This window comes from Canis lupus, chromosome 5 (genome assembly GCF_048164855.1).
Source record: "Canis lupus baileyi chromosome 5, mCanLup2.hap1, whole genome shotgun sequence".
NCBI lineage: Eukaryota > Metazoa > Chordata > Mammalia > Carnivora > Canidae > Canis > Canis lupus.
Window position 1 is genome coordinate 688,155 of NC_132842.1, and position 16,505 is coordinate 704,659.

At 35.4% G+C, this 16,505-nt stretch overlaps 1 protein-coding gene across 5 annotated transcripts in view; it reads left to right on the plus strand.

The window, feature by feature from the left end:
* CCDC7 (coiled-coil domain containing 7) overlaps nt 1–16,505 on the plus strand; it is a 391,847-nt gene that overhangs the window by 361,818 nt on the left and 13,524 nt on the right. For all 5 annotated transcript variants that reach the window (XM_072825155.1, XM_072825157.1, XM_072825156.1 and 2 more), the window contains 2 exons: nt 1,821–1,946; nt 4,056–4,148. In XM_072825155.1, coding sequence (XP_072681256.1) covers nt 1,821–1,946; nt 4,056–4,148 — 219 coding nt within the window. The remainder of the gene's footprint in view (nt 1–1,820; nt 1,947–4,055; nt 4,149–16,505) is intronic.

Consider the following 16,505-nt stretch of genomic DNA (forward strand, 5'->3'; position numbering starts at 1 on the left):
TCTGGATGCAATTTCCCTATTGTATACATGATTTATAAATATTTTCTTCCAGTCTAGAGGTTGTATTAACTTTCTTAATGGCAGTCAAAAGTTTTGAATTTTGATGAAGCCCAATATATTAATTTTTCTTTTATGGATCATGCTTTTAAACTTGTATCTCAAAAAGTATTGCCTATTTAAGATCTCAAGATTTTCTATTTTTTCTAAGAGTTTTATAGTATTGCTATTACATTTAGGTATGGAATTTATTTTGAGTTAATTTTTGTATATAATGAGAAGTAAAGTTTCAGGTTCATCTTTTTGCAAGTGTCTATCCAATTGTTCCAGAAACATTTGTGAAAAGAGAATCCTGTTTCAGTTGAATTGCCTTCGTAACTAGTTGAAAATCAATTAGCTATAATTAGAGTTTACTAATTATAGCTAATAGTCTATTAGCTATAATTAGTCTCAGTTCTGTTCCTTAGACCTATTTGTCTATCACTGTGCTATTACCATACTGTTTTGATAACACTTTATAGTAAAATTTATAATTGGAAAGTGAAATCTCTATAGTGTTATTGAACTTTTACAAATGGTTTTGGCTATTCTAAGTCTTTTGAATTCCGTATAAATTTTAGTTTAAGTTGTTAACTTCTGAAAAAAAAAAAGCCTCCTGAAGAACTGATAGGGATTATATTGAATCTATATATCAATTTGAAAAGAATTGTCATCTTAAAAAATATGAGTGTTCTAAGAGTTCTGGTTCAAGATGGTGACATAAGAGATTCCCAAACTCACATATATCAATTACTAAGTTGTCTACTAAAACTAATACAGTGGCATATGTCAGTCATATTTCAAATAAATAAGTTCTAATGTATGAACATTAAATTTATTTATTTAGATTATCTTTAATTTCCCTCTACAGTATTTTATAACTTTCAGTCAAGTCTTTCCCCTCTGTTAAATTCATTAATATTATATTCTTTTTTGATACTATTGCAAATGAAATTGTTTTCCTAATTTAGTTTTGAAGTTATTCAATGTTCATGTATAGGAATGAAATTGAGTTTTCATTAATATACCCAGCAATACAGTTTTAGGTAGTGGTCTTTTTAAAAAGCTAATTGAAGAAAAGAGTTTTGAAAAGATATGTTACATTTATAGTTTCCCATATGATTACCTTTAAGGTGCTTTTTATTTCTTCACGCAGATTTAAGTTACTCTCTGGTATCATTTTGTACCAGCCTGAAGTATTTTCTTAAGCATTTCTTTTAAGATATTTTTGCTAATATAACAACAAATAGTCTTGGTTGTTTTTTATCAAGGAAGATTTTTGTTTTATCTATTATCTATTATTATTTTTGAAGAATAATTTTTCTGGATATTAAATTCTTGGTTATGAATTTTTGCTTTCAGCACTTTTAAAATATTATCCCACTGCCTTCTGGCCTTCACTGTTGTGACAGAAAGTCAGATGTCAATTTTAATAGCTTTATCAATCTATAATTCACATACTATATAGTTCATTCATTTACAGTGTGTAATTCAATGGCTTTTAGTACATTCACAGAGTTGTGCTTTCATCACCATGTTCGATTTTAAAACATTTTCATTATGTGAAAAAGAAATCTTCACACTCCCAGCCATTATCCACTAATCTAATTTATGTCTCTATAAAATTTACCTATTCTGGACATTTCATAGAAACGGAATTTATAATAGGTGGTCTTTGTGACCTCTTTTACTTAGCTCTTATTTCTAAAACTGTCCTTAATGTACCAAAATTAGTTATAAATGTAATCCAACTTACAGTTAACATACTTTCTAAATATTTCTAGAATTACCTTATGAGTACATCTCACCCCATGTGACTGAACCTCCAAAAGCATATCATAGAACATCTAGGATTGGGTCATCCAATTATAAAGCCATCCATCTTCGTTCACTGAATAAAGAAACTTCAGGTAATGTATAATGTGATTTTTTTTAATTAGTAAAGCTTTAATTATATGGAAACAATCACATCGTACTAGCTATAGTTATATAACCAGTTTAGCAAAACATAGATGAAAGTAAACACTGATTAAACTTATCTAACATATATGCATTCTTAGTGAATGAGTAGTATCCCTGGTATAGCTCTTCTTCCCTGCCACCACTAAATTGGAGCTCCGCATTTTTTCTCAACCTTACTTTCTTTTTTTTATTTTAAGATTTATTTATTTACAAGAAAGAGAAAGAAAGAGAGCACACATGTGAGTAGGCAGAGGGAAGGAATCTCAAGCAGACTCCCTACTGAGCATGGAGCCCCATGCAGGGCTCAATCTCAGGGCCTGAGATGGTGACCTGAACCAAATTCTTAACTGACAGAGCTACCCAGGTGCCCCACTCAACCTTCTATTCTTGCTCACTACTATAGATCCTGCAGGTAGCTGAGATAATCCATTTTATAATCTTCTTTTTTAGATTTATATATTCCCCTTTTGTCCAATCCCAGGTAAGGATCTGCAATACAGAAACTCAACATGAGGTAGATTGGAAGGAAAATAAACATTGTTTTCCCTTTCTCTTCATTACTATCTCCCCAGCTATCTAATCCATTAATATCTAGGAACTAATTTACAGATTCCATTTCTTATCATTGCTCCAGAGGCATTATATAATCATCACCCTAGTATATTTCCTATAGATACTGGGTTTGAAGGTTTTTTTTAATGTAGATTATTTTTCTGTGGTCTATTATATTCTCTAAAGCCCCAAATAAATATATAATTATTATATTTTATCAAGACTTTTGCCAATTTTTCATTCTCTGTGTCTTTATCTCTTAACGTTATATCCGTTGTCTACCTTATACCATTCTGTGGATATGTAATTCAGAGATAAAATAAATTTGACTATTAACTGAAATAAGGCATGATTAAGCAAACAAGTCTTCTGTAGAATTAGAAAAATTAATTATAATATGTTCCTTATGTTCAGATAAGCTACCCTTTTCTTCCTACTAACTGCCAGACAATGAGATCAGTAATCTTACAGTATGTTTTAGTCAAAGTAATTGATTTTAGATTCACCTCCTACTTCATATCGCCTACAAAACTGCTTCCCATTTATTAGTTCCTAGTTTACCTACAGTTTGGGTTTTTTTCTAAGCTAAAGCTTTCTCTTTGATGGAGTGTTAAGTATAAGCAGTAAGAGTGCCTTAAGAAACAAGAAAGAGAAAGAGAATCAGAACTAACAAAAAGCCTGAATAATCTACTACCTAAATTTCTACACCATGATTAAAGAACAATAATAGTGGATCTCTTTTATGGTGAAATAGAAATGATTCTATTATAAATGTTTTTATTTTTCATCAAACCATCAAGCCTTTTAATCTGAAAATAATGACATAAATATTTTTTAAGCAAACTTGCCTTCAGGAAATGGAAGAATTCAAAATGTTTTATCTCTGTAAGAAATATATTGTAGAAACTCATTGTATTAATCTAGTAAATTTTTCCCACTAATTTTCAGAAAACACGATCTAAATGCTCCACATTCTGCTTTTTATTTTAGCATCTTTTTCTTCAATTGAGCATTTTGAAGCTGTTTTCTTTATTACATAGTTTTGTTTTTAACAGTGTTCAAAATATGTATCTTAACAATAGTATTTCTAAACATTTCTACCTCCATTAACACTAGATTGTTCCCTGTAGTTATTTACCAATTTTAAAATAAAGACATCCTGTTTTATATAAAAAAAACTGTATATGAGAAATTATCAATTTCATTGTTTAAGTCTTATTTTATTGTAATACTGAAAAGAAAACTCTTCCTCTGGCATTTTTATATACAGTATTTCTATTATTTCTTTTTCTGGGTTTGAACTCTTACTGCTTTTATTTATAAATATCAAATACCCAGCAAGGAAAAACCAGAAATAAAATATTTACATTAGTAAAGCTGTTTTAAATTATTTTTAATAATTTAAAGAAACTGTTTTTGAAGTGTATTAAGATTATTTTACATTTTTAAAAGTTGAAATCTGATCTTTCTAGGATAATTTAATAATATTATTTTCATTTTTTTAGGGCATCGAAAAGATTCTACCTCAAAAAAACATGTTGACTTTACAAATAATCTGCTTTCTGTGATCTCTACAACTAGAAAACCTATCTACAAAGGTAAAAAATTACTGCTATATAAAGACAAATGAAAAAACTTTATACTATGTTTCCAGTGTCTCTATTTACCAATTACCTGAAACTTATAGGCCCCCTTCACCAGACAATATTATAAGTCAAGTATATTTTTCTAAACCTTTCTTCAAATGTGTGTTTGACACACACATATACACATCTATATATGTGAGTTTGCTGGTTCTGTACATAATGGAATCACTTAGATGGATCCTACTCCTCTCCAATCCAGGTAAACTGGTACTATAGATTTATTTATATCTCACACCTTTAAGTTGCTTCATGATATTCTATAGTGTGAATGTGCTATATTTTATTCAATCATTCCTCTAAATGAATGACATTTAGATTTTTATCAAAGTATTTTTTGCTACTACAGGCAATGGTACAATAAATATCATTGTACCTATATATCTATATTGCAGTGATTTCTATAAAACAGAGCATGTAAACATGTATTACATTAAAGGTATGTATATATTTTTATTTTAATGTATAAATAAAGGTATGTATTTTATTTTAATGTATAAATCCAAATTACTTTTCAAATGATCATAATTAATAATTATGCTAGCAAATTCATGAAGGACTCATTTCCCAGCATTGTAGCCAGCACTAGACTTTTAATAGATTGAAAATGTTAATATTGTTAAGATATCAATACTATGCAAACTGATCTACAGACTCAGTGTAATACATATCAATATCCCAGCAATGTTTTTTAAAGAAACAGGAAAACGTATTCTAAAATCCGTATGGATGGATGCCTGGCTGGCTCAGTGGTTGAGCCTCTGCCTTTAGCTCAGGGTGTGATCCTGGAGTCCCGGGATGGAGTCCCACATCAGTCTCCCCATCAGGTACCTGCTTTTCCCTCTGTCTAGGTCTCTACCTCTCTCTCTGTCTCTAATGAATAAATAAATAAAATCTTTAATAAAATAAAATAAGATTCGTATGGGATCTTAAAGGTCCCTGAATAGTCAAAATAATCTTGAAAAAGAACAACGTTGGAGGATTCACACTTCATTATTTTGAAACTTACTACAAAGCAACAGTAAACAAAACAATGTGGTATTGGCAAAAGAGAGACATACACAGTAAGGAAATAGGTAGGGAACAAAGAAAAAATATCACATATATGGTCAAATGACTTTTGACAAGGATGTTAAGACCACTCAATGGGAAAAGGAGAATGGTACAATATATGGTGCTGGAGAAACCTGATATCCATATGCCAAAGAGTGAAATTAGATCCCTGCCTTATAACTTACCTTACAGCTTAAAATAGATGAAATACCTAAAACTAAGTGCTAAACTATAAAACTCTTATAATAAAGCAAGAAGAAATCTTAAAGACACTGTATTTGACAATAATGTCTTGAGTATGACACCAAAGTAACAGTCAAACAAAAATAGGCATATTTTATCACAATTTTAAAATTATCAAAAGACAAGATTAATAAAGCAAAAGGAAATCCACAAAATGAGAAAAAATTATTTGCAAATCATATATCTGAATAACAGTCAACAACCAGAATATATAGAGAACTCTTAAGATTCAACAATGAAAACAAAAAACTTAAAAAAAAACAGTGAACAAAGGATTTAATGGACATTTCTCCAAAGAGGATATACAGATAGCCAATAGGCACATGAAAATATGGTAAACATCACTATTTATTAAGGAAATGCAAATCAAAACCACAGTGAGATATCACTTCACACCCAGTAGGATGACTATTATGAAGACAAAGAAGGAAAAAAATGAAAAATAAATAAATATTAGGATGAGGAGAAATTTGGACTTTTATGTACTATGGGTAGGCATGGTGCAACTACTATGGAAATCAGTATGGTGATTCCTCAAAATATTAAATAAAGCATTATCAAATGATTCAGCAATTCCGATCCCAGATATATGCTAAAATAATGAAAGCAGGGATATGAAAAGAGCTTTGTTTATGGCAGCATCATCCACAATAGCCAAAAGAGAGAAGCCATTCAAATGCCCAACCGCGGTGAGTGGACAAAAAAATATGACATATGCTTGTGATGGAATATTATTCATCCTTAAAAAGGAAAGAAAATCTGATACATCATGGTATAGCATAAAACATGGATAATAATGGAAGACATTATGCTAAGTTGAGTAAGCCAATCACAAAAGAACAAACACTGCATGATTGCACTTACATGAAGTATCTTAACATGGTCAAATTCATAGAGACAGTAAGTAGCATGATGGTTGCCAGGAGCTGAGGAGAATGGGAATGGAGAATTTTTTTAATGGGTGCAGTTTCTATTTTGCAAGATGAAAAGGTCTGAAGATCGATAGTGGTGATGGTTGCATAGTGTGAATGTACTTAATGCCATTGAACTATAAACTTAAAAATGGGTTAAATGGTAAATTATATATTATGTATATTTTACCATAATTTTAAAAATAAATTACAAAAAATGCATAGTAAAAATGTTTTATCTTCAATGAGAATTATTTACATTCAATGAGAACTAAGCATATTTTAATATTTGAGCTATTTTAATTTTTACCATGATTCATCTCTTTATATTCCTTGCTTATTTTTCTGTTAGTTGCCTTTGTTATTGTAGAAGTTATTGTAGAAGTTTTTTGTGTAATAGGATTTAAAATTTTCTATCAATTCAAATTTCAGAGAAATTTAAGGAATTCCAGAAGGAATTTTCATATAATCTATACCCAGGTTCATTACTTTTTTATATACTGTCTTTTTGTCTTATCATCTTCCTTATATTCATATATATGTGTGTGTGTCTATCATAAACAGTATTTTTTCTGAACTGTATAAGGGTAATTTGGAAGAAAGTGACCATGTTATCTATGTATTCTGTTATATCTAGGCATAGAATAAACACTAAAAATAAATGAAAAGAAAATAACAATGTGATTATTAGTTAACTCACCACACTCAGGCTAGGGACAAAATACTGCCCACAGAGGGCACAGACAGTCTCCACAGACACCTGGCCTGAACGGTAGACAGACAGAACACAACAACAGAGCACATACAGCACACACCAGAGACATCCCCTAAAGTGCTGGGCCCTGGACACTACATCATTTCTTCCTCATAAGACCATTACGTTCAGGAGCAAGAGACATAACTGGCTTTTCTAACACAGAGAAGAATGCTGAGACTTAAACAAAATGCCAAGATGGAGTAATTCATCCCAAACAAAAGAACAAGATAAGGCCATGTCCAGAGTAAGTGAAAAAAATATAAGTAACATACCTGATCGAGAATTTAAAGCAAAAATCATAAGGATGTTCACTGGGCTTGAGGAAAGAATATAAGACTTCAGGGAGGCCCTCACCCCAGAGATAAGAGTTAAAAAAATCAGTCAGAAATGAAAAATGCAAGAACATAGTTTGGAAATAGGCTGGATGCAGTGAACACAAGATTGGAAGAAGCAGTAGGGTGAAAAAGTGACATAAAAGAAAATAATGACACTGAACAAAAAGAGAGAATAATTATGGAACATGAGAACAGACATAGGGAACTCAGTGACTCCATCAAACATAATAACATTCATATTATAGAAATTCCAGAAAAAGAAAAAAAGAGAAGAGGGGGCAGGAAATTTATTTGAGGAAATCATAGCTGAAAACGTCCTTAACCTGAGTAAGGGAAAAGACGTACAGATACATGAGAAACAGAGGACCACCAACAAAATCATTGAAAGCAGGCCAACATCAACACATATTATAATTAAATTTGCAAAAGTATAGTGATAAAAGAAAACATTTTAGGGGTGCCTGGGTGGCTCATTTGGTTAAAGGTCTGCCTTTGGCTTGGGTTGTGATCCCAGGGTCCTGGGATCAAGTCCTGCATTGGGCTCCCTGCTCTGAGGAGAACCTGCTTCTCCCTCTGTCTCTGACTCCCTCTCTCTTTCTGTCTCTCATGAATAAATAAACAAAATCTTAAAAAAAAGAAAACATTTTAAAAGCAGCAATATTAAAGAACACAGTAATATAAATGCAAAAGAAGCTCCATGAGGCTAGCTGGGAATTTTTCTTAAATATTTTATTTATTTATGAGAGACACAGAGAGAGGGAGAGGCAGAGACACAGGCAGAGAGAGAAGCAGGCTCCATGCAGGGAGCTCAGTGTGGGACTTGATCCCGGGACTCCAGAATCATGCACTGGGCCAAAGAGAGGCACTCAACTGCTGAGCCACTGGGCATCCCAAGCTGGAGATTTTTCAGCAGAAACTTCTCAAGCCAGAAGGGAGTGAAATGATATATTCAAAGTGCTGAATGGGAAAACTTTTCATCCAAAAATGCTCTATCCAGCAAGGCTATCATTCAGAAAAGAAGTAAAGAATTTCCCACACAAAAACTAAAGTTTGTGACCACGAAACCAGCCATTCAAGAAATACTAAAGGGGACTCTTTTGAGTGGAAAGGAGAGAATACAAATGACAGAGATAGAGAAATGATAGAGAGGCGGGGCAAGATGGCGGAAGAGTAGGGTCCCCAAGTCACCTGTCCTCACCAACTTACCTAGATAACTTTCAAATCATCTTGAAAACCTATGAATTCGACCTGAGATTTAAAGAGAGAACAGCTGGAATGCTACAGTGAGAAGAGTTTGCGCTTCTTTCGAGGTAGGAAGATGGAAAAAAAGAAATAATAAAAAAGCATCCAAGGGGGAGGGGCCCCACGAGGAGCCAGGCAAAGGCCCCCAGTGAGAGCCTCCAGGTCGGAGAAGCCCAGTCCTGGAAAAGCAGGAGCTTTACCAATCTTCCCGGGAAAGGTGCTTGCAGGTAACTAGGGGAGGATCCAGGAAGGGCAGTGGAGCCCCCAGGGTCCCGGGGTCACTACAGAGGAAGTGCGCCCCGGGGGAGAGCGAGCCACACACAGCGGAGTTCCCTAAAGGGCTGCAGCGTGTGCCTCGCAGAGCCCGGGAGCAGCTCAGGTGGCAGCTCCGCATGGAGGGAGCTGTGCCGAGAGAGCGCGATTCCAGCAGCACAGGCCCTGGAGCCCAGGGTGTGGGGAGACACAGCCCAGGATCAGGCAGAGGCCGGGAGGACACAGAACAGTGAGGATGTTCCTGCCTCAGGGTGACCCCAAGCTGTGCAGATTGGCACCCCCCCCACTCCCGGAGCATCCAGGCCCCTGCAGACTGGGAGCTGCGGTAGTTACTGCGGGAGCTGACTCCAGGGCTGGAGAGCTGGCGGCCGCCACTGTTGTTGTTCCTCCAGGTGTCACCTTGTACCTGGGACTGAGCAGGGGCCTCACAGTATAAATAGCTCCCAAGGAGCCAAGCACCTGGCAGGGTGCTGGGCAGCTCCCCCAGGTGCACACACCTGAGAATCGGCACAACCCACCCCTCCCCCAGAAGACCAGCTATGAACAAATCATAGCTGAGAACTTCCCTAACTTGAAAAGGGAAACAGGCATTCAGATCTAGGAGATAGAAAGATTCCCCCTCTAAAATCAATAAAAAACACTCAACACAGGGACGTTTAATAGTGAAACTTGCAAATTCCAAAGATAAAGAAATGATCCTTAAAGTAGCAAGAAACAAGAGATGCCTAAACTTTATGCAGAGAAGCATTAGGTTAACAGCAGACCTCTCCACAGAGACCTGGCAGGCCAGAAAGGGCTGGCGGGATATATAAAGGAACCTAAATGAGAAGAACATGCAGACAAGAATACTTTATCCAGCACAGTTCTCATTCAGAAGGAGAGATAAAGAGCTTCCAAGATGGCAAAAACTGGAAATATGTGACCACCAAACCAGCTCTGCAAGAAATATTAAGGGGGACCCTGTAAAAGAAAGAGGAGTCCAAGGAAAGAATCCACAAAATCAGGGACTGAATAGGTATTATGATGACCTAAATTCATATCTTTCAATAGTAACTCTGAATGTGAATGGGCTTAATGATCCCATCAAAAGGCGCAGGGTTTCAGACTGGATAAAAAAGCAAGACCCATCTATTTGATGTCCACAAGAGACTCATTTTAGACAGAAGGACACCTACAGCCTGAAAATAAAAAGTTGGAGAACCATGTACCATTTAAGTGACCCTCAGAAGAAATGAGGGGTAGCCATCCTCATATGAGATAACGTTTATCCCAACCACTGTGTAGTAAGATATGAAGAGGGACACTATATCATACTTAAAGGGAATATCCAACAAGAAGACCTAACAATCATGAATATTTATGCCCCAAATGCGGGAGCTGCCAAGTATATCAATCAATAAATAACCAAAGTTAAGACATATTTAGATAATAATATACTAATAATGGGAGACTTCAAAACGGCGCTTTCTGCAAATGAAGATTACTAAGCACAACATCTCCAAAGAAACAAGAGCTTTAAATGATACACTAGACCAGATGGATTTCACAGAAAATTACAGAAGTTTACATCCAAACGCAACTGAATACTCATTCTTCTCAAGTGCACATGGAACATTTTCCAGCACAGATCACATACTGGGTCACAAATCAGGTCTTAACCGATATCAAAAGATTGGGATTATCCCCTGCATATTTTCAGACCATAATGCTTTGAAACTAGAATTAAACCACAAGAAGTTTGGAAGGATTTCAAACAAGTGGATATTAAAGAGCATCCTGCTAAAAGATGAAAGGGTCAATCATGAAATTAGAGGAGAATTTAAAAGATTCATGAAAACTAATGAGAATGAAGATACAACCATTCAAAATCTTTGGGATGCAGCAAAAGCAGTCCTGAGGGGAAAGTACATCGCAATACAAGCATCCATCCAAAAACTGGAAAGAACTAAAATACAAAGCTAACCTTGCACCTAAAGGAGCTGGAAAAGGAACAGCAAATAAAACCTTCACCCAGAAGAAGAAGAGAATTAATAAAGATTCAAACAGAACTCAATGAGATAGAGACCAGAAGAACTGTGGAATAGATCAACAAAACCAGGAGTTGGTTCTATGAAATAATTAATAAGCGAGCCTTATTAAAAAGAAGAGAGAAAAGGCTCAAATTATAAAATCATGAATGAGAAAGGAGATATCACCTCCAACATGAAGGAAATACAAACGATTTTAAAAACATATTATGAGCAGCTATATGACAATAAATTAGGCAATTTAGAAAAAAATGGACACATTTTTGGAAAACCACAAACTACCATAACTGGAACAGAAAGAAATAGAAAACCTGAACGGGCCAATAACCACAGGGGAAATTGAAGCAGTCATCAAAAACCTCCCAAAACACAAAAAGTCCAGGGCCAGATGGCTTCCCAGGGGAATTCTATCAATGTTTGAAGAAGAAAAAATACCTATTCTACTAAAGCTGTTCCAAAAGATAGGAAGAGATAGAATACTTCCAAACTTATTCTATCAGGCCAACATCACTTTAATTCTAAAACCAAACACCCCATAGGAAGGATAATTAGAGACCAATATCCCTGATGAACACAGATGCAAAAATTCTCAACAAGATACTACCCAATAGGATTCAACAGTACATTGAGAAGATTATTCACCATGACCAAGTGGGATTTATCCACAGGATGCAAGGCTGGTTCAACTCTCGTAAAGCAATCAACATGATAGATCATATCAACAAGAGAAGAAACAAGAACCATATGAGCCTCTCGATAGATGCAGAGAAAGCATTTGACAAAATACAGCATCCATTACTGATCAAAACTCTTCAGAGTGTAGGGATAGAGGGAACATTCCTCAGCATCTTAAAAGTCATCTACGAAAAGCCAACAGCAAATATCATTCTCAATGGGGAGACATTGGGAACCTTTCCGCTAAGATCAGGATCATGAGAGGAATGTCCACTCCCACCACTGCTATTCAACATAGTACTAGAAGTCCTAGCCTCAGCAATCAGGCAACAAAAAGACATTAAAGGCATTAAAATTGGCAAAGAAGAAGTCAAACTCTCCCTCTTCGCCGATGACAAGACACTGTACATAGAAAACCCAAAAGACTACACACCAAGATTGCTAGAACTCATCAAGCAATTCTGCAGTGTGGCAGGATACAAAATCAATGCCCATAAGTTAGTGGCATTTCTATACACTAACAATGAGACTGAAGAAAGAGAAATTAAGGAGTCAATCCCATTTACAATTGCACCCAAAAGCATAAGATACCTAGGAATGAGCCTAACCAAAGAGGTAAAGAATCTATACCCTAAAAACTACAGAACACTTCTGAAAGAAATTGAGGAAGACACAAAGAGAAGGAAAAATATTCCATGCTCATGGATTGGAAGAATTAATATTGTGAAAATGTCTATGCTACCCAGGGCAATTTACACATTTAATGCAATCCCTATCAAAATACCATGGACTTTCTTCAGAGAGTTGGAACAAATCATCTCATCTTAAGATTTGTGTGGAATCAGAAAAGACCCCAAATAGCCAGGGGAATATTAAGAAAGAAAACCATAGCTGGAGGCATCACAATGCCAGATTTCAGGTTGTACTACAAAGTTATGGTCATCAAGACAGTGCGGTACTGGTCAAAAACAGACACATAGATCAATGGAATAGAATAGAGAATCCAGAAGTGGATCTTCAACTTCATGGTCAACAAATATTCGACAAGGCAGGAAAGACTATCCACTGGAAAAAAAGACAGTCTCTTCAATAAATGGTGCTGGGAAAATTGGACAGCCACATGCAGAAGAATGAAACTGGACCATTCCCTTACATCAGACACAAAGATAAACTTAAAATGGATGAAAGATCTAAATGTGAGACAAGATTCCATCAAAATCCTAGAGGAGAACACAGGCAACACCCTTTTTGAACTTGGCCACAGTAACTTCTTGCACAAGATACATCCATGAAGGCAAGAGGAACAAAAGCAAAAATGAACTATTGGGACTTCATCAAGATAAGAAGCTTTTGCACAGCAAAAGAAACAGTCCACAAAACTCAAAGACAACCTACAGAATGGGAGAAGATATTTGCAAATGACATATCAGATAAAGGGCTAGTATCCAAAATCTATAAAGAACTTATTCAACTCAACAGCAAAGAAACAAACAATCCAATCATGAAATCGGCAGAAGTCATGAACAGAAATCTCACAGAGGAAGACACAGACATGGCCAACAAGCACATGAGAAAATGCTCCGCGTCACTTGCCATCAGGGAAATACAAATCATAACCACAATGAGATACCACCTCACACCAGTGAGAATGGGGAAAATTAACAAGACAGGAAACACCAAATGTTGGAGAGGATGTGGAGAAAGGGGAACCTTCTTGTACTGTTGGTGGGAATGTGAACTGCTATAGCGACTCTGGAAAACTGTGTGGAGGTTCCTCAAAGAGTTAAAAATATATCTGCCCTACGACCCAGCAATTGCACCACTGAGGATTTACCCCAAAGATACAGATGCAGTGAAACACCAGGACACCTGCACCCCAATGTTTATAGCAACAATGTCCACAATAGCCAAACGTGGAAGGAGCCTCAGTGTCCATTGAAAGATGAATGGATAAAGATGTGGCATATGTATACAATGGAATATTACTCAGCCATTAGAAATGACAAATACCCACCATTTGCTTCAACGTGGATGGAACTGGAGGGTATTATGCTGAGTGAAATAAGTCAATCAGAGGAGAAACATTATATGGTCTCATTTATTTGGGGAATATAAAAATTAATGAAAGGGATTAAAGGAGAAAGGAGTAAAAATGAGAGGGAAATATCAATGAGGGTGACAGAACATGCAACTCCTAACCCTGGGAAATGAACAAGGGGTAGTGAAAAGAGAGGGTTGGGGTGACTGGGTGATGGGCTTTGAAGGGGGCACTTGGCGGGATGAGCACTGAGTGTTATGCTATGTTTGGCAAATTGAACTGCAATAAAAAAATTGAAAAAAAGAAAGTTTTTGGCATCTATGTATACCAATTCAAAAAAAAAAAGAGACAGAGAAATGATAGAGAAAATCTCCAGAAATAATGACAAAGCAAGTAATAAAATAGCAATAAATACATATCTATCAATAATTACTCTAAGTGTAAATGGACTAAATGCTCCAATAAAAAGACAAAGTGTCATAATGGATAAAAAAGGATCAAGACCCATGTATATTATGCCGACAAGAGACTCATTTTAGGCCTAGAAACACATGCAAATTGAAAATGAAGGGATAGAGAACCATTTATCACACAAATAGATGTTAAAAGAAAGAGTAGCAGTACTTACTTATATTGGACAAAATAAAATTAAAACAAAACTGTAACAAAAACAAAGAAGAACACTACATAATCATAAAGGGAACAATCCAACAAGAAGATATAACAATTGTAAACATGTAGGCACTCAACATGGGAACATTCAAATTTATAAAAGTTAATAACAAAAATAAATGAAACTAATTGATAGTAATACAGTAACAGAAGAGGACTTTAACACTGTACTTACATCAATAGACAGATAATCGAAACAAAAACAGCGAAACAGTGGCTTTGAATGACACACTGGACCCGATGGACTCAACAGATGTATTCAGAACATTTCATCCTAAAACAGCAGAATACATATTCTTTTCAATTGCAAGTGGAACATTCTCCAGAACAGATCACTTATAGGACATAAATCAGGCTCAACAAATAAAAAACATGGAAGTCATACCACATACCTTTTCTGACCACAATGCTATGGAACTTGAAGTCATCCACAAGGGAAAATCTGGAAAAACCACAAATACATGGATGTTAAATAACATGCTACAAAACAATGGATGAGTCTACCAGGAAATCAAAGAAAATTTCAAAAATACATGGAAACAAATGAAAATGAAAACACAACAGTCCAAAACCATTGGGATACAGGCAGTCCTGGAGGGAAGTTTATAGCAATACAAACCTACACTCCAGAAGCAAGAAAAGTCTGAAATACACAAACTAACCTTACACCTAAGGCAACTAGAAAAAGAACAACAAGTGAAGCCTAAAGCCAGCAGAAGGAAGAAAATAGTAAAGATTAGAGCAGAAATAAATGACATAGAAACTTAAAAAACAGTAGAAAGTAGGAGCTGGTTATTTATTTATTTATTTGGGAGTGAGCAAGCAAGCAGGTGTGGGCTGGGGGAGGAGCAAAGGGAGAAAGATAAGCAGACTCCACACTGAGCATGGAGCTAACTTGGAGCTTGATCCCATAACCCTGAGATTATGACCTGAGCTGAAATCAAGAGTCAATTAATCGACTGAGACACCCAAGAGCCCCAAGCAGCTGGTTCTTTGAAAAAGTTAATAAAATTGATAAGCCACTAGCCAGACTTATCAAAAGAAAAAAGATCCAAATGAATTAAATAACAAATGACAGAAAAACAGCCAACACCACCAAAATACAATTATAAGAGAATATAATGAAAAACTGCATGCCAACAAATAAGACAACCTGGAAGAAATAAATTCCTAGAAACATACACAATACCAAAACGTTGCTAGAAAAAAAACAGAATGATATTCAGCAAAGAAATTGAATCAGTAATCCAAAAACTCCGAACAAACAAATATCCAGGGCCAGATGGCTTCACAGGCAAATTCTACCAAACATTTAAAGAAGAATTAATACTTATTCTTCTTCAACTATTCCAAAAAAATAGAAAATGAAGGAAAACTTCCATATTCCTTCTATAAGGCCAGCATTACCCTGATACCAAAGCCAGATAAAGACACCACCAAAAAAAACGAACAACAGGTCAATATCCCCGATAAACATGCATGCAAAAATTCTCAATAAAATACTAGCAAACTGAGTCCAAAAGTACATTTAAAAATATCATTCAGGGGATCCCTGGGTGGCTCAGCAGTTTAGCGCCTGCCTTTGGCCCAGGGCGCGATCCTGGAGTCCCATGTCAGACTCCCAGTATGGAGCCTGCTTCTCCCTCCTCCTGTGTTTCTGCCTCTCTCTCTCTCTCTCTTTTCTCTCTCATAAATAAATAAATCTTTAAAAAATATATATCATTCAAACATGGATGCAAAAATTCTCAATAAAATACTAGCAAACTGAATCCAAAAGTACATTAAAAAATATCATTCAACATGATCAGATTCCTTGGCTACAGGGCTGGTTCAATATTCACAAAACAATAAACTTGATACATCACATTAATAAAAGAAAGGATAAAAACCATATGATCCTTTCAATAGATGCAAAAAAAGCAATTGACAAAACACAACATCTATTCATGATAAAAACTCAAAACAAAGTAGTTTTAGAGGGAACATACTTCCATATAAGAAAGGCCATATATGAAAAACTCAGTCTAATATCAATCACTGTGAATGGAGAAAATACCCAATAGGAGCTTTTCCTACAGTCAGGAAC